General features: G+C 42.2%; 3 protein-coding genes across 5 annotated transcripts; 2 read left to right on the top strand and 1 right to left on the bottom strand.

The window, feature by feature from the left end:
* Positions 1–2,993: 2,993 nt before the first annotated feature.
* On the top strand, positions 2,994–10,593 carry tgfa (transforming growth factor, alpha). 3 transcript variants are annotated; one of them, XM_086200787.1, is made up of 9 exons: positions 2,994–3,033; positions 3,181–3,553; positions 4,336–4,365; positions 4,480–4,659; positions 4,826–4,996; positions 7,145–7,259; positions 7,820–7,969; positions 8,092–8,201; positions 9,078–10,593. In XM_086200787.1, exons 2-9 carry the CDS (start codon positions 3,514–3,516, stop codon positions 9,083–9,085), a joined length of 804 nt encoding a protein of 267 aa, XP_086056913.1. In that variant the 5' UTR covers positions 2,994–3,033; positions 3,181–3,513; the 3' UTR covers positions 9,086–10,593. The 3 variants fall into 3 exon arrangements, with proteins under 3 accessions (XP_086056913.1, XP_086056914.1, XP_086056915.1); XM_086200788.1 differs by lacking the exon at positions 2,994–3,033 and having other exon boundaries at positions 3,155–3,553; positions 9,081–10,593; XM_086200789.1 differs by lacking the exons at positions 2,994–3,033; positions 4,336–4,365 and having other exon boundaries at positions 3,159–3,553.
* Positions 10,594–11,432: 839 nt separating this feature from the next.
* Positions 11,433–15,403, bottom strand: hdhd3 (haloacid dehalogenase-like hydrolase domain containing 3). Its single transcript, XM_086199466.1, has 3 exons — positions 14,751–15,403; positions 12,803–13,137; positions 11,433–12,701 (listed from the first exon to the last, which is right to left on the bottom strand). The coding sequence occupies exons 2-3, from the start codon at positions 13,130–13,132 to the stop codon at positions 12,306–12,308; spliced, it is 726 nt and encodes a 241-aa protein (XP_086055592.1). The 5' UTR covers positions 13,133–13,137; positions 14,751–15,403; the 3' UTR covers positions 11,433–12,305.
* Positions 15,074–21,245, top strand: trub2 (TruB pseudouridine (psi) synthase family member 2). The gene is made up of 8 exons (XM_086199464.1): positions 15,074–15,322; positions 15,406–15,555; positions 19,359–19,433; positions 19,546–19,607; positions 19,694–19,775; positions 20,022–20,094; positions 20,200–20,336; positions 20,424–21,245. Exons 1-8 carry the CDS (start codon positions 15,205–15,207, stop codon positions 20,828–20,830), a joined length of 1,104 nt encoding a protein of 367 aa, XP_086055590.1. The 5' UTR covers positions 15,074–15,204; the 3' UTR covers positions 20,831–21,245.
* Positions 21,246–22,667: the final 1,422 nt, after the last annotated feature.

Genomic DNA, 22,667 nt, shown 5'->3' with positions numbered 1-22,667 from the left:
GTGCGTGTGACAGCGAACCTCGACTGTGATTGGCTGCGATTGAGCAATCAGCTGGTTCCACCCGCTGGTGGTTAAACACTGAGCGAGTGTTTTCACACTCCTCAGGTGCGCGCCAATGATCCACTCGGTGATTTAGAGGTGACGAGGTGAGCGAGATGACCGCAGACAGAAAATTAAATAGATACATGAGTAAATGAATGAATTAATGAAAATAAATCAATTGATGAATAAATAAATAGCTGCATGAGCTGAGAATGATGCTGCACGTCTTGGTTTGATAAGCACAATACTTAAAGAAGCATTAGGAACAGAACAAAGGACAATCATCCTCACCATCATCAACATAATCTTTTATTGTAATCACACACACACACACACACACACACACACACACACACACACACACACACATCTTTGTACTTATATCTTTGTGAGTCTTTTCATTGATATAATGCATTCCCTAGCCCCTCACCCTAAACCTAACCATCTCAACTGACTGCCTGACCCTAACCTTGACCCTAAACCAAACCAGATCCTAATTCTAACCTCGACCCTAAAACCAAGTCTTGGACTTCAAACGGCCCTTTGAAGATGTGAGGACCGGCTTAAATGTCCTCACTTTCCAAAAATGTCCTCACTCTGTTAGTTAAATACATATTCTAGTCCTCAATATGTAGCAAGTACACACACACACACACACACACACACACACACACACGTTACCCCCCCCCCCCCCGCTGTTTAATGATAAACAATAATGATGCCACAGTGATATGATGGCATGATTCCCACTGATCATACATATTAAGTCACATTAATCATTCATGGTAACTCGAGATATGGAAAACTGCAATGTCATGGTAACTATGGTTACAATAATGATGACAACAACAGCGAAAATAAATAATCAGTGAGGGCAGTGATAAACAATACATAGAAATCACCAGACCACCAAACTACCCAAACAGTTAAGTGCTGATAAACCTTCAATAATGTAGTTTCACCGAGCGTTCAAGGTATTAACATTTGCTCCAGGGTTTGTTTGGTTTTTTTAAATTTCTGTTTCAGTCCAAAAACATAAAAGCATGTTTTTTGTAAGTTTTACAGTGAATGTTCTGCAAATCTCTTAACAAAATGGATGTATTCATTTTATATTAACACTATCGTGTAATACAATATCGTCAGAATAAAAGGCCTCTGAGTTCTTTGAATACTCTCCAGCAGATGGCGCCAAAGTAGAGCCGTTGCAGGCCGCTGTTGTGTCCCTGCTGCTCATGTGGCACATTTCACTCCGCGTCTCAGTTGTTTGGTATGGTGATTAGAATTAACATTCAGCTGTTGAAATTCAATTCGTTCTTTGTACTCGATGAGTTGGTCACATGTGGCACAGATTTATTGATTTAATTTGTACAAAACTGCTTTCAGTTTATTTTACAGGAAAAGTCTACTTGAGTAGGAAATACTAACAGTTTTTCCAAAACACTCAAATTCAATATCAGACATTATTCGACTGGACAAATTAAATACAGCTCTTTTCTATTACATTTTTTAAAAACAATCTCAGCATAACTGACCGTAAGGTCACAGACAGTTGAGCAATAATTAAATGAAGACATGTGGCTCAGACTTTGTTTTGTTTCACCCTCATAATTCACCCAACAATAAACATTTTTCTATGTCTCAAAAAAGTAATCAGCAAGGTTTTTTTATCATCTTACTTGAAATATTTATTCATTCATTGAAGAGGCGGTAAAATTGTATAAACAGTGGTGAGCCTTCAGCTATCAGGCTCCCCTCCTGTGGAACCGTCTCCCACTTTCAGACTGGAATGCAGACACCCTCTGTATGTTTAAGATTAGACTAAAGACCTTCCTTTTTGATCAGGCTCATAGTTAGGTCTGGCTTAGGCTGGCCCTTAGATATGCTGCTGTAGGCTTAGGCTGCTGGGGAATCTCCCATGGTGCACTGGGCTTCTCTCTCCTCCTCTCTTCCCTCTCTGTCCTCCTATATGTCATCCATAAACCATACTCATACGTATTACTAACTGGTCTTCTTCTCCGGAGCCTTCGGGCTCCCCTCATCCCAGATCCCGGGTGCTGCTGGAGGAGGCTGCAGACCTGAGGAGGCTCAAGCTGCCACCCGTAGCTCCACCTGCTCACGTCCCCGTCTGTCCATCAGTCTCTTCCCTTTCTCTCTCTCTTTATCTCTGTCCCACTCTTTCCTTCTGCCTATCTGTCTTCCTCCATTATCTGTCTTTGTCTCTGTCCCGCTCTCCTGCTCTCTTTCACCCCAACCGGTCAAAGCAGACGGCCGTCCCCATTGAGCCTGGATCTGCTCGACGTTCCTGCCTGTTAAAGGAAGGTTTTCCTCGCTGCTGTTCAGGATGTGCTTGCTGATGGAGGATTGTCGGGTGTAGATTCATTGAAGGAGTGTGGTACCAGACCTGCTCTACCTGTAAAGTGTCATGAGATAACTTTTGTTGTGATTTGGCGCTATATAAATAAAACTGACTTGACTTGACTTGGTGTGTCATCTTTGTCTTAGTCTGGAAAATATATCCTGTAATTATTTAGAGTCTCTGCTTCACATGACATGGAATCTAAAAACAAAACACACAGAAGAATTCATATGAAATATAGGAGGCAGCAAATATATAAAATTGTATAAAATTAGTTGTGTTTTAGTTATCCAATCAAATACCAGACAATCTGATGTACGAACTTTGTTTGGGGTCACTAAAGGTCACATGTCGTTAAAGCTATTAATTATATCATAATCAAATATTTTTTATTAAATAAACCTATTTTACAAAAGGTATATTTTATTCAGGTCAGTCATGTAGAACTTTTCCCTTTCCAAGAGTTGATGGCCAATTCGAACGAAGATATTGAGAATTCTATTTATTTACGTATTTATTTGTTTGTCATTCATAGTGTAATTTATTGACGGTCCCTAAATGAAACCTCCCCGGTCCGACTCGAGCCCTCGCAGGCTCATCAACCGTCCTCTCATTGCTAACGTGGATTAAACCGAGTAAGAGAAGCTGCTGGATCCCAACCCTACATTTGTCTTCAATCTTTTTTTTTTTTTTTAATATTGCACATGTTCATCTTATTTACATGACATAAATGAAGCAGTGACTGATTTACCCCCCCCCCCCCCCCCGCTCTAATTGGCCAGCCTCTGACAGGATTACACCTCAATTGAACGCAGTCAAACTGAACAACCTGCTGGAGACGCGGACTCCTGCGGAAGAAGAACCCGACCACAGTTACTTCCTCTCCCCCCTAAGACCCCTCAAGCGACAGTAAGTAGTGGATCCGATGTGTGTGTCGGACACCAGGCGCCAGGTCTGCTCGCTCCTCGCCGGATTAAATGTTTGGCGTGCTGCGGGTCCCCGCCGCTCTTCACCAGGAGCCCGCAACACCGACGAATGAATGAGGTCTGTCACCACAACCGCACACCCGCATTTCACCGAAACTGCTCGTCAAGTTTACCCCTCAAGTTGTCACCATGACTCGGATTTTCTGGGATGCAATTTTTCTCATAAGCGGTGAGTTTGGCTCGTTTGGGGTTTTCTTTCTGGGAGGGTTTTTTTTTTTTTTTTTTGGTTGCTTTTTTTGGGGGGTGGGGGTGTGTGTTTCTCCTGAGAAATAGTTATTTGAGTTTATATCCATCCTTCAGTGTCAGGGGTTTGGTGCTGATTCTCTCTTGTCCCTTCAGTTGGTTATTTTTAATCCCCTGAATCCCTGTATTCCAGTTGCATGGGCAAACAACCATTGTGATATTAAAAACAGATAATAAAAAAAAATAGTTGTTCATTGACCTTTTTGTTTGTTTGTTAATTCTCTGTCCTGCATTGTAAAACTGCACGATCATTTGTTTTATTATTCATTGCAATTAATCTGAATTAGGATGTAAATTTTATGGGTGCATGTTTAAAAAAAAAAAAAAAAAAGTAAGAATAAAATTGTAATCCCTCTAGATTACTGTCAACCTTATTTTATTTTTTTATTCCTAGAAGCAGCGCTCTTGTGTTGACGTGACGTTTTCTATGAGATTGCGTGTCTCCCCCGGACCGAATGTATTTATAGTGCTTTGGTCTCATCCTTTTAGTGGATGCTTGACCCTGTTACTATTGATGGGTAGCAGTTACTCAATGAAGCATCAATATCACATTGAAGACCAGGACACATGATCGTAGCTGTGCTATTTGCTGAGAAGAGGACCCTCAGGTTATTCAGTGACACAAAAGAATGTGTGACACCTGGTTTTCCTTGTGGGGCTGTGGAGGAATCACAATAGAGTAATATACCTTTTTTTATATTCCTATAGGTACTTTTAGTATGTCTGTGGTACTTAATGGTGAGTGTTCAGTGAACTTCGTTTGCTATCATACTCCTGCAGGGATTACTTTTCTCTTCGGGATTGTATCTGATGATAACAGCTGCTTCTTTCTTCCGTTTTCCTCCCCCGCAGGCTCCCTCTTTACGTTCGTGACAGGACAGAGCAACTCGACTATTATAGACACCAACATTTCCATTGATACAAACTCCACTGCTGCTCCAAACACCTCAGCCGGCCGCTCTGTAGCCACCAGCAGCAGAAGCACGGCTGCTGCAACCATCACAACCTCTACTAACATTCCTCTGGTTACAAGTGAGTCTGATCAACAAGCTATGCAAAGATGTGAGGAAAGCTCACTGTCAGGCTGCCTCTGAAGGGAGCGTCGCTGCCCGAGCCTTCTCATTTCTTCCCTGCGGTCGCACCCATATCTGATATCGTGTGTTGCCATTTTAACAGCTCTTTGTTTTCTTCTCTGCAGGCTCCCTCTTTACATTTGGAACAGAGCAGAATAATTCAACAATCTTAGATGCCAGCATTTCCATTGATGCGAATGCTGCATCTGCTCCCATTGCCTCTGCAAGCAGCCCAGCTGGCAGCAGCAGTAACGCTACTGTGACTGCCGCTACCACTAACATCCCTCCAGTCAAAAGTATGTTTTGTTTTTTTTAAAAGAAACATCCAACATTTGAGGAAATAAGCTTCTTTGCCATTTTCCCCAGAGCAAGACTAGATAATAGAACGTTGGTTAGGGAGCTGAGACCCACATGTGCGAGCTCACTGCTAGTTAGCCTAGAGTGCTTCTAGGTGGGAGGTGTTAGCACACCTTTCATGAATATCAGATTCCAGATCTTGGTTTGCCCACAAGTGCTCATCCTCTCTTACAAAGTCGGCCATGATTAGTAGTGGCAGTTTTTCTTCTAGTCATCAGCAAATATTCAGTTCTTTTGGACTAAGTTTTAAGATGCTGCACAAAATCAGTGCGCCCAGTCAGGAAAGTAGTTCCGGCTATCTTGTTCTTAAATTACAATGCTTTATAATGTTAGCAGATGTTATTCCTACTTGTAATTATATTAATGCAAGCAAAGACCATTTAGATGAAAATGTATTCAACTGTTTTTGACTGAGGTTTGCTAGTTACTTCCCTGCCACCACCATTTATCGTGTTAAGCTAACTAGCTGTCAGCAGGTCTCTGTGGGTCACGGCTCTCTACTGCACGCACAGAAGAGAGAAAGGTATCTTTATTCTTGTCTGGCTCTGGAGATGATGGCAAATGGGTCAATTTCCCTATTGCTGGTGGTTCATTTAAGCTTTCTCCAGGATTTCACACTACTTCCACAGCAGGCGTTCTCCTATTGAGCTGCAGTTCACCAACATACGCAGACACTGAGGCGAACACTCAAAACGAATCCTCTTAGCACGAGTGAGGGCTGCAGTTGTGGCCAAATATGAGCCTCGTATACGAGTATGTATACCAACATTTTTACAAAAGCTTTGCCTTAAGTTTTGAAATATGATCTGAAAATCACCTGGCACACCCTAGAGGCTGGTTTCTGTCTCAGTGTTCGCCTCATCCGACTGCCAAACTCGCATGGAAACAGGGAGGGGTTGGTAGGCAGATGCCTCTAAGACAACAGAGGGCTTTCAGTGTCTGACAGGAGGAGACAATACGTGTAGGCTGCAATCCAAAAGCCCATTTACCCTCAGAATGGAGTGTGTGACCAGCGCTGTAATGCAACTATCTGTCTGCGTGTTCAGCCTCCTTCTCACACTGGGTCATCTGTTCCGGCTGCTTCCGCAACACTGACTTCTGTTGGAGTCCGTTCCCTAGGAATTTGTCTTGTCTGGGTGTTCAATTAATGAGACGTTTTTGTCCCGTCATTTGTGTTTGAAAGTGACACAATTAGAATAAAACAACTAGGCTGCAGGAAAGCTTTTTTTGTAAAGGACTGGTGTTCCTGTAGGGATGTGCTTTCCTGTCTGTCCTGTAGGTTAATGGATGCAGGCTTTTGTATGCAGTCTCTCTTTGAATTTTCTTCACCCTAATTATCCCTCCCAGGTACAGTGGTAGATAAAAGCCACCACAAATCCACACACAACTGGTAACTGAAGACTTTGCTCTGCGTCGGTGGCGTGGGTGTCAGCTGGAGGATTTGGAACATTGTTTCAAGCCTCGGCAGGCTTAGGCTTTATGATAGTTACCTGGGTCAGACTCTGTGCTATGACCGAAGTGAAGTTAGATTAAAATAACTCTAAACAATTAAAACTATGCATAGATTCACCCAAATTTCTTGCAATTACAATTATTTATTTTGTGATTGTTTCAAGGTTGCCCTGCGTGATAGTTGCAGCTGTAGTTGGTCCCTTTAGGTCATTTCAGCTCAAACACATAGTTAATCATGCTTAGGATGGAAAATGTTGGAATTTTCTTTTAATATCTTTCAGTATGAGATCATTTAAGCAAAAAACACGATCCCGAAGTTTTAGTTTTTTTTTGATGAGTCTCACAGACTGGAAGCAAAGCCTGATGTCTACTTGAAACGCTTTGCTACCGACATCTGCTGTGTTCCACTTGTAACATTTGAATCTTTCCAAACGTCGGTGAAGTGACAGTTACAGGAGGTGCTCAATATGTCAGGAGCAGGGAGCTACAGATATCCCTCATGCAGTCTGTGAGACTAAATTGAGGGCTGAGAAGAATCTCAGAACATATTTGTAGAGTCGAGCATTTCATGAACGAAGGCCAATTCTCTGTATCTCGCTGAAAGTCGAGACCATTTCTGTTTTATAACCTCACAGAGTTTGTGGCGGCGGCTGTTCGGTCTCATTTTGACGACTGTCCAGATTCCCATCGCCATTTCTGCTTCCACGGCACGTGTCGTTTCCTGATATTGGAGGAAACGCCTGCATGTGTGTAAGTTGAAACATTTTTTTTGGTATATATATATATATGTGTGTGTGTGTGTGTATGTATGTACCTCTTCTGATGCTCTTCAACTTCATTTTGAGGCCTTTTGGAATGAATCTGTGACAGGTCTTTGTGGTCTGGTTGGTTAACAGCCTGGAATATTTGGATTATATAACTCTTGAAAGAAGGCAATAAAATGTGGGTGATTGAGGTCAGTGATTCAGGAGTGAAAACAGATGCTATAATCTGTGTGTGCTTGGAAAATAATACCCTTTACAAATCGATGTGGAAATTCTCAAATTAGCCTTGAAAATCGACAATTTTTATTTCTGTAGGTTGTTCAGTCCTAAACACTGTGACATACTTGCATAACTGGAACTTGGGGCATCTTCACTTACTGTCCCCTCTGGGACCAGTAAACTCAGCTGATTCATGATGCACACAATTAAATATAAAAATGTTCCTAATCTAATTTGCAGGCGTTTCCTTGAGTGAAAGTGTTGCGTATTTAGAAGCCAGAAGTGCTGTAATCCTGTGCACGCTCTTGGTTTTACACCTTGTTGCAGATGTCACCCGGGCTTTGTTGGGATGAGGTGTGAGCACGCAGACCTGCTCGCTGTCGTAGCAACCAATCACCGACAGCAGACCGTTGCCACAGTGCTGGTGCTGTGTGTGATCGGGTGTGTCCTCATCATGGTGTTGTGTACACTTTTGAAGTAAGCGGGATCACTGAAATATAATGGCATTTTCTCTAAACGTAACAAATCCCTCCTTTCTCTGTAATTGGCCTGTTTTTTTATTTCTTTGTGATTTATTGAATGGGTTCTGCGTCCTGTAGTTGCTGGTGGAGGCAGGACTGTCGCAGGCGGAGCCGTGCGCATCACTACGTACCAGAGAAATCTGTCAACATGCTTAAGGGTGGGGCTTCCCGCTGTCCTACAGAGAGCGGTAAACCATTTCTGTCTTGTCTCATTTCCATTTGCAAATCAGCTTCTGTATGAGAAACTAAATCACTGCTGAATAACAGAACTCACCGGTTAAAAGTACGAACTGAATGATTTGAGTCAGGGCGTCCAGCAACGAACGAGTGAAACGTAACCATTTGCAGTATGTCCCTTCTATATTAACTTAAACAGCAGCTCAATATTGAAGTGTCAGGCTGCCATCCACGCACTTCATGGTTTTATTGTCAGTAAATTCCATGTTCTTCTCTGTTGAATAAATCCTTTTTAAAGAGTAGATCTTATTTTAGTTTTATTTTGGGCCAGTGTAGGCGTAAATACTGCATTTGTTGGGGAATTTTAGAGGTGGTCTCACACACATATAGGTTGTGGCAGCAGGAAAGTGTTGGTGCATGGGATCAACCCATGAGAATAATTGTAGTAGAAATAATAATAATAATAATAATCAGGAAGTCTGCAGGCCCTGACAAAGTCCTAAATTCAATTTTATAAATGATCTTAAAGTTGAATTTTTCTGGTCTCAATTTCCACGGATTATCTGTTTTATTTATCTTATCTTTTAATGTCTTTGTCATGTCACGTCTGCATCGAAGACCACGCTTACACTCTTTATACCTTCCACTGAACATTATATTGTTTTTTTAACTTCAGATTAGAAAAAGATGTTTAATCCAAAGTCAGTCTTCAGTTTAGTTTAAAATGATCTTATGTGGCTCATGAATGTTGTATGTTTTTATACATCGTGGGAGGGATTTGTTGTGATTTGTCATCATAATTCAAACTGTGCAATTCAAAAGTCTTTTTGACGATCTTATATTCTCGCACGAAAAAATAAAATAGTTGTTCATTGTTTCCCTTTCAGTAGTTTGAGGAGAGGAGGAGCTGGAACATGTGCTGCTTGCATCATGGTGTCTTTAGTTTTTCCTTGCCCGAGGGGCCCGCACACCCTTCGGAGTGCATCTGCTCAAGCTTACCTGGCTGCAGGCGGAGATGCATCATCATCATCATCATCATCTACGTGACTTGGGGTAGGCCTCAAATATGGTAGGACTTTTAAACGTTCCACGACGTCTCTTAACACAGACTCGTACGTTTGAGCACGTGTGGAAATACACGATCGAACTGTGCAGCGCTCTGACGGTGAAGCTGCTCCTGGTGACTGCTCGTGGCTGGAGGACAGGAGACATCATCATCCACCAGGAGCTGATTTTGGGCTGCGGGACAATCATTACTCATTGACTGAAGTCGGAGAACCCCAGATTCCCTTTTTTTATGTCTTTTAATAATCTTGCACACTTCTCAGAACTACAAGCACAGGGGACGCTGATGCTTTACACGTTTTAGTGTCTGTTTTTAAAGAAGAAACTCACTTCACTTGACAGAGTAGGGAAGCGGGGGATCGACTGCAGATTAAACGGATTAACACTCTGGATACATCTGGACGTTCATCGTCACAAAGGTTTCAGGTGAAGGAAAAAAAAGGCAAATATTCCAGTTGTGATAAGCCTGAAGAGCATTGTTATTTCAAATAATCCTACTGAGGCTAAAATACGTCAGTTTAATTTTGTATTCTGAGCTGTAGATTCATCAGAGGTTTTTGATTGACAGGCTGTAACTGTATCACACGAGCACGTCACAGGTGGCCATGTGATTCTGTGGCTCTTTGTTGCAAGCTCATATTGCACTTAATATTTTGTCACCTCTAAATGCATCGACGTATGAGAGATGCCAAATTGCTTTATGCACGTCAATCACAGCTTTTATTTTTTATTTCTTTTTAGATTTGCACAAAAAGTTTTTTTATTTGGAGTGTGGTGCGTTATAGCATTACCTCTGATTCGAATCTGAAGGCTTTTCGAGAGCGAGAGAGAGAAAAAAATTGAACGTTTACTATCAAATTGCAGGTGCAGGGATATAAATACATTTTTAAAAACTGACTTGGAACTGTTGTGGACGTGGCAGCTTCTACTGTGAAAAGAGTGTGACGGTACAGAGATGCCAAAAGATTCAGAGGGGGTGACACACTTCTGTCTGTTTACAGCTTCTATTTGCATTATTGCAGAATGTGTGTTAAATATCAATGTGTAAATATGGAGAACACACGACAACAAATCCTGTGTGTGTATATGTATGTATTATGTGTGTGTATATGTATGTATTATGTGTGTGTATATGTATGTATTATGTGTGTGTGTATGTATATATATGTATGTGTATATGTATGTATGTATGTGTATATATATGTATATATATATATATAATGTATGTACACACACAAAAGGGGATCCAACTGATGAACCCTTTACATTGTCTGATTTGTGTTGTCTCAGTTGGAAGACCTGTTTTCTGTTTTCCAATGAAGAATTAAATATGCAATTGTGTGTGCCTATTTTTTTTACATTTTTATTTATTTGCTTATTGATTGCTGCTCCTTCTCTCTGGGATCTTCTCATCTGATCCATCGCGTGACCTTCTTTTCACTTCTGAAAGCTGGGAGTGGTGTCTCCCCCCCCCCCCCCCCCACTTCAAATACCCTGATTTTCTGATGCTCTGCTCTTCTTTATTTTCTTCTCTTCCACTGAAAGATCCAGAGATGCCTACATGAACCTCAGGCACAACCCAACAAAGAGCTGAACTCTTGAGTGCTTTTATGGCTGAGGGAAACGTTTCAGCCCTTTTTTCGTTTTTAATGTTTCCATTCAGGGTTTATTTTAATGTATTAGTCATTTCTACACGCCTGAAAGGAAAAAAAAATCGAAACCCATTTATGTTGAAACATTAGTTCAGTAGATAAAACTGAGACGCGCACATCCGGTACGACGTTGCACCTTCTACTCCCTTCCGCTGCAATGAGGAGCTTCGTTTTTGGTTTACAATCCCATTATGTCTGCAATTGGATTTCTGCAGAGCCCTTTAGAGCCGTCTGGCTGAGCTGCAAAACCAGCTTTGAGTTAAGCAGCTCTTCTTGCTGCTTCCCTCAAGATATATAATATGCCACAATAGACAAAGAAGCACAAGAGGTGAAACGTGTCAAGAAACGGACATCAAGGTTTCACGATGAGCTCCTTTGATTCACATTTCATGGCTCAAAGTTGAGAAGTGTTTAGAGAACATCAGGAAATTCTCTCCAAGTCTTTAAATCTGATTTGGACACACGTCAATCCCTATTCCCCATAAGAGGCTCTGCTGTCAATTGCAGTGCCATTCTGGTCGTTTTCCTCCGCTCCCTCTCGTCAGGCTCTTTTGATCCTCGGCCCAACATCCCCAGTATCTGCTCTGGACCAGATGGTTTGAAATAAGAGTATTTAAACAAGTATTAGGGTTAGCAAACTCTGCCTTGTGTTCCTCACCGCCAAGATCTGAAACAAACCATTCACTAGACGATGAAAGGCGGCCGTCAGGGACAGTTTATGCCAATCAGAAAAGACTTGTTTATTCCACAAGCTGGTTGCTGATGGATTAGTTGGTCAAAATGCAGGAAATTTCAATACAAATCTGACTGGAGTGATGGTGTACGAACAAAAAAAAAAAAAAAAAAACTGCCTCTCAAATGTGTTTGGTTTATTTTGTGGGAAAAAACCTTCACATTTTCAAGTGACACGTCTTTAGCTTGGAAGCTAGTTTTCCTCTTCAGTCACTAAGACATGATCAGGGTTAACTTCTCCACTGTTGACAGAGCTCCTCCAGAGCTTTTAGTTACAAACAATAACACAAAAAAGCCAGTGGCTCGGTAACACTCCACCCCATCATTGCCCTCTATGGGTGCTTTCATTAGCCGTACCGGGTTAGTCAGTCAGGACTAGCAGCCGACTGCTATGAGATTTGAGGCATCACAGATGCTCCTGAGTAAAAATACACACCAATCAAGAGAACTGTGGTACAAAAACAACACAAGTTACAATAAAAATCTCTTCAACTCAAAATCACTGATTTGACACATCTGAGGAAAATCGCAACGAGGCCTTTTGCAACGAGACAATACAATAATTACAAAAATAATCACATGATCATTAAAAGTCATGGTTCAATATTTATATAATTCATATATTAATTGCATTTCACACATTTAAAGAAGTTCAAGAAATCCGTTTTAGTGCATGTACTGCTGGAGCCGAGACGGGAGCCCCTCCAGAGACGAGAGCCGATGCTCTGGAGGAACGCCGCGTTGGTTATGCTTGTTTTTTCTGTCCAGAAGGATCCCGTGGATCCCCATAGACCGGGGGGTGAGGTAATCATTCACATAGTTGTCCCCGATATAAACCACGCTAGCAGCTGGTACGCCGCATTGCTGCAGGGCCTGGTCAAAGATAGCCGTATTGGGCTTGGCCACACCCGCAAGCTCTGATGTTATCAGGAAGCTGAAGTGAGGGAGAAGCCCACAAACACGTAGAATCGCCTCTAGACGGCTGTCAAAGTTGGACACCACTCCCAGCTTCAGTCCTAGAGAGGAGCAGTCCTCCAGAGCTGTCTTGGAGTCCGGAAATACCTGAAAAAAAGGACATACGCAGTTCCAGTAACAAAAAAGCAAATGTACTTGAACAAAGCAATGCAAATATAGCTTTTTAAAATGAGATTTTTTTCCATTACCTCCCAGTTCTCTGCATTGTAGAAGTTATGATAAAGGTTGTGGGCCATTGTGTTGAGCAGGACTGGGTCATGGACCCTGCACAGAGAGAAGGTGTCCCGCACCACCCCTGTCCACCAGGACTGTCCATCCATGCCCTGAGAGATGCCATAGTTGGGGTATCTGCTGGAGTACCGTTTATAGACCTGGTGGAAGGCCGTGTCCACCTCCACAGGACTGAAGCTCAGACCCATCCGTTCAGCCTCCTTGCAGTACTGCTCCCCCACAGATGCCCGCACCTTCAGCAGGGTGTCCTTCACGTCCCAGAGCACCCACCGCAGCGGGACGCACATCACACCTGCAGACCAAGAGCAAGACCAGAACTGCTCACTTAGCCAAATGTTACGAGTCTGAAATGATTTACTGTTCACTGTAATCGTTCGTATACCATGATTTATTAGCCTCCTCAGCAGTTTGTGGCTCACACAAAGAGGCGGGGGGGGGGGGGGTTTACTTTTCTCTGTCAGTCTGTCACAAACCAGTGAATTGTGACAAAACAGGGTGACGATTGTTTTATAGAGTTAACTGATTAACTCAGTAGTTTTTAATGCTAAATACCCCAGCTAAGCTTTCATTTGAAACTCTACCATCACAACGAACAACCTAGCGTAGCTTCGCTAGCGGCTCACATCCATCCACTTTCATGCTGCTTGTTTCTTCTGTGCGTTTGTCATCTCAAGTATAATGTTTTAGTGTTACACAGCTCAAATGTCAGTATACCGTCAAGTAGATCATCTGTGACAGAAAACCTGTGTCCTTTTGCATTATGACAGAACAAAAAGAGCACCAGGGAAAGTTGTTTAGGCTGCTGGGAAAGCTTTTCTATGTCTGCTGCTCCCTCTGTGTCATATGACTGACCTACCAGTGGTTCTCTGGTTACCGCGGGTATGGGAATGCCAGGTTGAGACCCTCAGGCTGAGGGATGTGTTTTGAAAGTAACGTGGCTGTAAGATATATTGACTCATTACTAACAAAAGCAAATATGTGCAGAATGTATGCATTGTTAAGTATGAGACAGTCTGAAAATGACCTAAAAGAACACTGATGATGTAAAAAATGTACAAAACATTAACAACATTGTATGGATGTATTGGATTTTAAGTCTTGAAAGTAGCAGCATGCAGTGTCCTTGATACAGCATATGAATAGAAGACAAAAAGAAAAACAGCATCGAGCTCACTCACCAAAGTTAAATAACTGCTGTCAAATTAAATAAAGAAAAATACTAACGAAAACCTGCTCTGCCCATGGCAGATTTCTTTGAGTACATTTATTATTGGACAGTTTTTGTTTTGTTTTTTGTTTTTAGATTGTAGTTTCTTTTCAAATCTAAAAGGAACCCCGTTTTTAATAGCAATAAAATTTGGTGATATTTTAAGAAGCCTTAAAACTTACAACTATTATTAATTCTATATATTCCGGCCTTTTTTCCTGCCTGTGCATTAATAAAAAAAAAAAAATTTCGACTACTGTATTGGAGCACATATTTAGATCTCATCCATTCATATAACCAATCCAAAACCCTTTTATAAACTTGCAAGAGAATTACAACAAGGGGATACTGCGGTACTAGTTTTTAGGTGATGTTCTTTAAGAAGCAGCGGAAATGACAGGGGTTGTGTTCTAATTTGAACCCCTTCGCTTATGTGCGCTGCTGCATTAAATGAATGCTCTCTTTTTATCTGGAACACATGCAGATAATAAGTTATAGCATGTTGCTGCTACATTTTCTATCTTTTCACGAAGATAACTAACTCGGTAGTGAGTGTGTCCTTGTTGGTGTTAGCTAGTCCGTTGTGCTATTATCTGTTTAGCAGCGCTTGACTTACACCCAAAGCTACATCTATTAGCATGCTGCTCCAAAAGACACAGGGAAACACAGGGTTATAACATTCAGAGTTTTACGGTTACCAAATCCTTTCTTGCTAGCTGCCGACAGTCGTGTCCAGATTTGGATTAGCTAGTCCACCAGTTGATTTCTTCTTCTTCTTCTTCTTCTTCTTCTTCTTCTTCCTCTCTGCGGGTTTACACCACTTGATGTCATCTTTTGGCCACCCTCCAGATTATTTCCATCACTCCTCTCAAAATTAATAACCTCCCTCCCACAAATACCTGAACCAAATAAATTCCTCCTCTGGCGTTAAGCAAACATAACATAAACTAGTTTTTATCGCTCCGCGTACCCCCGTCGTTAACAACCCTCCGCTCCAGCAGGCGGCGGTATCTCTAACGAGCTTATACGAATGTACAAACTGCCAACCAACTGCGCATGCGTGTACACGCTGTTATTCGCTGAACAAACTATCGCTGTGTGCTTAACCATGCGTTTCTACAGACTCGGGATACCCTGATTTTACAGATACAGATGGCAACCCCGGCTATTCGGATGTTTCGGAGGTTCGAGGGTATGTTCTGTGTCTATAAACCCTCTGGTGTCCACTGGAAACTGGTACGAGACACCATCGAGACCAATCTCCTCAAAGGTGAGTCTTCCTCGAACATAACGCGGTTATTTACTTTGTTAATTGTTAAGATCTCGTTGACGGTTGTTTGACACGTATTACAGGTATAAATGCTACACCAGCGCTGCCTGCTCCTAAGGAGGTCCGCTTCTTCATCCAGCCTGCCATCGAAGCTCCAGCGACAGGCATCGACGTTCCAGCACCCCGGCGGCTCACCGCAGCCTGTGTTCCAGTGTTGGCCAAGCATCCTCTGGGTTTGTGTCTCACCATGTGACACACAACTTCCTACCTACTCACACCAAAGTCGCCAGTCACTGAATACAGTATTTTCCTGCATTTCGCAGTTTTCTGTTTGAGGTCAGATTCAAGGTCACTGTAGTGCCCCCAGACAGAAGTTGTTTAGTTGTGCAAATAATTACTCCCATCATTTAATCACACTCATGTTGACATGTCATTGCAGGGCAAACCCAGGTGTGTCTAACAGCGTTAATTATCCGTTCTGTTTAGCGTTTATTGTTACTGGCTGTAGCTCTGACACACTAAACAGAATGGTGCTATCATTAATGTTATTAATTACGCCTGTGTTTACCCTGTTGTTATATGTTTAAATGGCTGCTGTATAAAGGCATGTAAGATAAGAAACTTTTATTCATCCCTCAGTGGGGAAACTTGATTTATTAACAGTCACTTATAGGTGTCTGATTCAACAAATGATTCAAATGATGCAGTTGGTAAAAAAGCTGAAATAAAACAGCTTCAGAGAAGTCTGTTTTTGATGTCATAAGCCGCTTGATTCAAGAACACAGCTCCTGCCAGCAAGATGTTTTCATAGTATGAAAGTAGTCTTTGTGTTAAATGGTCTGTTTTCAACTCATGACACTGTGGAATAATCTTGTCCATGTATAATAATGCATTTAAAACAAACTACACATCAGCCAACATCTTTGATTCAGTCACCAGTCACAGTCATTTTTTATCATTGTTCCAGTGCAAGACACAAGAACATCATTGTCAGAGCTGCAGCTGTGACTCATATGAGTCGACAGTTATTCTGATAACGAGTCAGACTCTTAGTTGGTTCCCTTATTGATTCCTGATCAGTATTCAATGAGGAAAAAAATAGTTGGTTTCAAATGGACACATTGTTGAAACAAGGTAGATAAAAGTCAAGTCAAGTCAGTTTTATTTGTCTAGCACCAAATCACAACAAAAGTTATCTCATGACACTTTACAGGTAGAGCAGGTCTGGTACCACACTCCTTCAATGAATCTACACCCAACAATCCTCCATCAGCAAGCACATCCTGCAACAGCGACAACGAAAACCTTCCTTTAACAGGCAGGAACGTCGAGCAGACCCAGGCTCAATGGGGACGGCCTTCTGCTTTGACCGGTTGGAGGGAAAGACAGATAATGGAGGAAGACAGATATGCAGAGGGAAAGAGAGGGACAGAGGTAAAGAGAGAGAGAAAGGGAAGAGACTGATGGACAGACGGGGACGTGAGCAGGTGGAGCTACGGGTGGCAGCTTGAGCCTCCTCAGGTCTGCAGCTTCCTCCAGCAGCACCCGGGATCTGGGATGAGGGGAGCCCGAAGGCTCCGGAGAAGAAGACCAGTTAGTAACACATATGAGTATGATTTATGTATGACACGTATAGGAGGACAGAGAGGAGTAGAGAGAAGCCCAGTGCACCATGGGAGATCCCCCAGCAGCCTAAGCCAATAGCAACATATCTTAAGGCCAGCCTAAGCAGCCCAACTATAAGCCTGATCAAAAGGAAGGTCTTAAGTCTGCTCTTAAAGGTCAAGAGGGTGTCTGCATCCCAGACCAAAGCTGGGAGACGGTTCCACAGGAGGGGAGCCTGATAGCTGAAGGCTCTGGCTCCCATTCGACTTTTAGAAACTTTAGGAACCACCAGTAACCCTGCATCCTGGGAGCGAAGGGTTCTAGCTGGATAATAGGGGACTATGAGCTCTGTCAGGTATGAAGGAGCCTGACTGTTGAGGACTTTGTATGTTTGAAGGAGAATTTTGAATTCTATTCTAAATTTGACAGGGAGCCAATGCAGAGAGGCCAGTACAGGAGAGACATGGTCTCTTCTACTAGTTCTCGTCAACACGTGGGCAGCATCATTTTGGACCAGCTGGAGAGTCTTTAGGGACCTACTGGTGCAGCCTGGTAGGAGGGAATTGAAGTAATCCAGCCTGGAAGTGACAAAGGCATGGACGAGTTTTTCTGCATCTTTTTGAGACAGGATGTATCCGATCTTAGTAATGTTTCGTAAATGAAAGAAAGCAGTCCTAGAGATTTGCTCAATGTGGGCATTAAAGGACAGATCCTGATCAAAGAGAACTCCTAGGTTCCTTACAGTCGTGCTGGGGGCCAAGGTAATGCCTTCCAGGGTACCTGTCTCATTAGATAGGGTGTCTCTAAGATGTTTTGGGCCCAGGACAGTGACTTCAGTTTTATCAGAGTTTAATTGAAGGAAATTATGGGTCATCCAAGTTTTTATCTCCTTTAGACAGGCCTCCAGTTTAGTCAGCTGATTTATTTCATGAGGATGCATTGGTAAGTACAGCTGTGTGTCGTCAGCATAGCAGTGAAAATAAATTGAGTGTTTCCTAATAGTGTGACCGAGAGGAAGCAGATAAAGGGTAAAGAGGATTGGTCCAAGCACAGAGCCTTGTGGAAAAGGTCTACATGTCGGATAATAACATTAGATCACGTTCAAATAAATCACTTTACTTCTTATCTTTTCCTGTTCAACAGCGCAGACTCATGACGTCATCATCTTCAACAATTCTACAATTCTACAATTTCATTTAGCAGACGCTTTTGTCCAAAGCGACGTACAACACAAGCAAGAATTTAGACTTAATTAAGGAGAAGTCCATAGGAAGCGCAAAAGTGCTTCAGTTGTGATTTGGTCACAGGTACCGCCATCTAGTGGCAGAAGAAGTGTCGCGCCCCCCCCCCCCCCCTTTTTTTTGACAAACATACAACATCACACAACACAATTAGTGCTACATAATCACTAAGTGCTGGGTCTTGGACCCTCTGACTTATTCTACCCCACAGGACAAAGAGGAGAAGAGTCAGGTTAAGTGCCTAGGTGCTTTCTGAACAATTGAGTCTTCAATTGTCTCTTAAAAGTAGAAAGGGACTCAGCAGAACACACAGAGTTCGGTAGTTCGTTCCACTATTTGGGAACAACAGAAGACAAGAGTCTGGCTAGAGATTTGGAGCAGCGCTGGGCTGGAAGCACCAGGCATCTTTCGCATGCAGAGCGTAGTGGGCGAGAAGGAGAGTAGACCTGGATCAGGGATTCCAGGTAGGCTGGAGCCGTTCTTGTGATTGTTTTGTAAGCCAAGAGAAGTGCCTTGAATTTGATCCTGGCTGCCACTGGAAGCCAGTGAAGAGAAACCAGCAGCGGGGTGACATGTGGCCTTTTGGGCTGGTTGAAGACCAGACGTGCTGCTGCATTCTGGATCATCTGCAGAGGCTTGAATGAGCATGCAGGGAGGCCTGCCAGAAGAGAGTTGCAGTAGTCAATGCGTGAGATGACAAGAGCCTGAACCAGAATCTGTGTGGTCTGTTGGGTCAGGAAGGGTCTGATCTTCCTGATGTTGTAGAGGGCATAACGGCAAGACCGAGAAACTGAGGCCACATGAACCTTAAAGGTCAGCTGCTCATCAATCATGACACCCAGGTTTCTGGCTGAGTTTGTGAAAGAAGCAGCTGTCCGCTAAACCTGCTGGCGTTGATAGAAAGAACAGATATGCACGCAGGCGAGGGAAAGCAAGCTACTGATGGATTATTGGAACAGTTTCAGTTCCTCGTTCCCATCTTAAAAAACGAAATAAACATTTCGATGTTTTAGTGGCATTTGCAGCATTTATTGTTTGTATGTGTTTGTAGATGTGACATTCTGAGTTTTCTGTAGTCTGACAATCCGTTAAAACCGGCAACTTAAAGGAGTTCATGCTGTCACACGAGCTTCTGAATCAAGTCAGTAATCAGCAGGTGTATTGATAATGAAATGTACTCTGTGTTGTAGTAACTGGACCTGAATTCAAGCATATTCGAGTTGGCGTCGGCCACCGACTGGATGCCTTTTCTTCCGGTGTTCTAGGTAGGACTTTATTTTTCTCTAAAACTTACCAAAACAAAACAAAACAAACAAAAACAGCATCATGCAAAGATTGATTTTACCCAACACTGTTGTAACCTTTTAAACTTTTTAGTTCTCGCTGTCGGAAATGGAAACAAGGCCTTGAATGAGCTCTACAAATCACAAGTTAGCAGGGTAAAATTTGATTTTCTCTTATTTTGTGTGTGAAATGAAAAAATGTGATCAGGATAACAAAACCAGCTGTAATTCTGGTGTTTCAGGATTACACGCTGGAGGGGGAATTCGGGACAGCAGCACGCGATTTCTCTCACACTGGTGACACTGTGGAAAGCTCCACCTACGGTATGCACCATTTCCCAAACGCATTCACCTACAATCACATCATTTCTGTTGTTACACTTATAGGAACTGATCATTCTAATTGATCGCACAGCTCGTTACTGATGCAGCCTTCAGCTATTTAGCTACATTTGATTAACAGATTTCAGATTCGCTCTAGTTTGTATTGATTATTGGTATTTATTCATGATAATGCTTCATTTCCACTGTGCTGATTGATTAACTGTGGTGCTTTGTTGTGCTCAACAGATCACATCACACAAGATAAGCTGGAAAGACTTTTGGCAGTGCTGCAGGGAGCCAATCAGAAGGCACTATTAATGTATGTAGATTATACTGGATTATGTGTCCATAAATGTGATGTGTCACAGTTTGTCCGCATGCAACATGATGATGCAGGCAGATTGGTTGTGTTCCTCCCCGGTAGGTATTCGAACGTGGACATGCGCTCCCAGGAAGCCTACGAGATTGCTGTGCAGGGTTTACTTGGCCCAGATGGAAAGTCGCCTCCTATTTTGACAGGCTTGCGTTGCGTTCGCTTCCAGCTGCCCCACTTCACTTTAGGTAAATCACCTGAGATTAAACTCTCATTTAGCTATTCAAACATTTTCTAAACCCTTACTGATCTTCTTGTTTTTCATGTTCTCACAGAGGTTCAGTGCCTAAACGAAACTCAGAAGTATTTGCGCAAAATAGTGCATGAGATCGGACTGGAGCTGCGCAGCACGGCCGTCTGTAAGGGAGTTCGACGCACCCGAGACGGTGCGTTCACGCTGCAGAATGCTCTGACCCACCACCACTGGTCTGCTGCTGATGTCATGAACGCTGTCCGACAGTACCACGCCACCAAGAAGAAAAAAAGAAAGCCCCCGTCACAGACCAAAGATCGGAAGCTACAAACATCAGAGGAGAGTTTAACGACAAGCAGTCAACAAAATGAGAACAGAGACGTACCAACATTTGAAAAAGATGAAGTGAAACCAACAGATCACGGAGAGGAACTGTTCAACCGTGACTCTACTCAGCGCCCCAGGAAAATATCAAATTGTGTTCCTTAGGATGGATTTTTGTAGCTGCAGGAAATGTTAAAATGTGATTCTTAATTCCAAGTGATTGATGTAATGAATTAAAACCACACTTGACAAAAAAAAAAAATACTTTCCAGGTAATTTTGTTTTACTGAGCTAGAACTCGAATCACTATTAATTCATTTGAGTTTGTACCAACAGGATATTGAACTGTGCAATAGTGGCTATGATGTCTGAACCCTCAAAGGTCTGTAGATCAGATTAAACACTAGATTAAAAACCAGATTAAACACCTTTCTCAAGAGGAAAAAAACAAAAGTTGCTTTTACATCAACGACATCTATTATAAACTAAAGTCCCCAATTGGGATCGTTGCAGCCGTGAGTGTCCCTGTTTTCTTAGACCAAAGTAAAATTCTTCCAGTTGATGGCAATAATAAACTGTAATACCCAAAAAATGATAAGCAGTGATGCATTGTATTTTCAATCGCAAACAGAACTTTATATTCAATACACATTCAAAGTCTGCCATTTCCTAAATATTTTGAATACATATAATACATACAGCCCAAAAAAAAGGGGGGGGGGAAATCAAATTTTCCACAAAACAAAATAAAAGGCTAAGTTTGATCCAAAATAAACACTCAGTAAACAGATCCTTTCAGGAGGTTGTTTTCAAAGTCTGCATGATTCCACTGAACTAACCTGAGGGAATCCACGAAGAATGGATGTGGCAGATGTGTTGAACAGAGAGAAACCTGCATGACTCGACACAGGCTTTGGCAGGGCTCTGCTAAAGAAAAAAACCTTATTATATTTCATTTTACTGAAAGAAATGAATTACCGGTGTCTGGAGAGATTTCAGCAGTGAAATGTAATGGTAAATTAGACAGAAAAATCATACTAACGACTGATGTCAGCGTTGGTGTAACGTGATTTTGCGATGATGTAAGAGGAGGATGTCCTTTCAACAATTCTCTCTGCAACACAAACTCTGTTTTTGGGTTCATGTGAGGTCACTGCATGGCTGACATTGTTAGCGTGCTCCTCATGCCATTGAAGGACTTGTTGTTCCAACAGGGAACACTGTTGTCTTTGTCAGTCCACGAGGACACGCGTACACACACACACACACACACACACACACACACACACAAACTGTGAGCACGCAGCTGTTTGTCTGGCGCTTTATTAAGCACGAGTCTGATTTAAGTATGTAGGCATAACACCATGGTAGTTCCAGGGAAATAAACACTCGGAAATATGCAGAACAACAAATTTGCAGGGAGGTTGAACTTTTCACAACTCTTTCTAACTACAGTTATTAGGCTGTGAATGATTGGTGGGCAACTATGCGGCAACTGCAGGGAGTGACAACACCGTTCTTGCAGAGCAGATGCTCGTCACATGATATTACACAAATGTTTATATATTTAAAGGAAGCAGCGCACTCACACTAAAACATGCTACAGACAATAACATGGTATTAGTTCTACACAATGTACTCTAAAACCTAACAAAGACCAGTATCATGTTTTTTCCCAACCAGGTGCAGAAAAACATTTTTTTTACTCAGGAAAAAAAAAAATCAGAAAAGTTTATTTGTCTTTGTGACATCGTTTATCGCATCTTATAATATTTCTCTAAATATATAGAAATCTTGTAATATTCCTGTGGGAGGATTAATTGCCAAGTAGGTTATCATTAGAGCATTAACAGCTTGATTTGCTGTACTTGTTCAGTGTCTTGCCTTCAAAGAACAGCGATATTTCTGGAGCAAAACATGTCATGCAAGCATATGAATTTTTCACACGTATGTATATCTTCTCATGAATAATTTCCATGTATGGAAAGTTAACTGTAAAGAA

The sequence above is a fragment of the Aulostomus chinensis genome, chromosome 3, assembly GCF_037954235.1.
Source record: "Aulostomus chinensis isolate RoL2024-O1b breed Wild chromosome 3, RoL_Achi_v1.0, whole genome shotgun sequence".
Classification (NCBI taxonomy): domain Eukaryota; kingdom Metazoa; phylum Chordata; class Actinopteri; order Syngnathiformes; family Aulostomidae; genus Aulostomus; species Aulostomus chinensis.
This window is presented reverse-complemented; position numbering and strand designations above follow the sequence as displayed.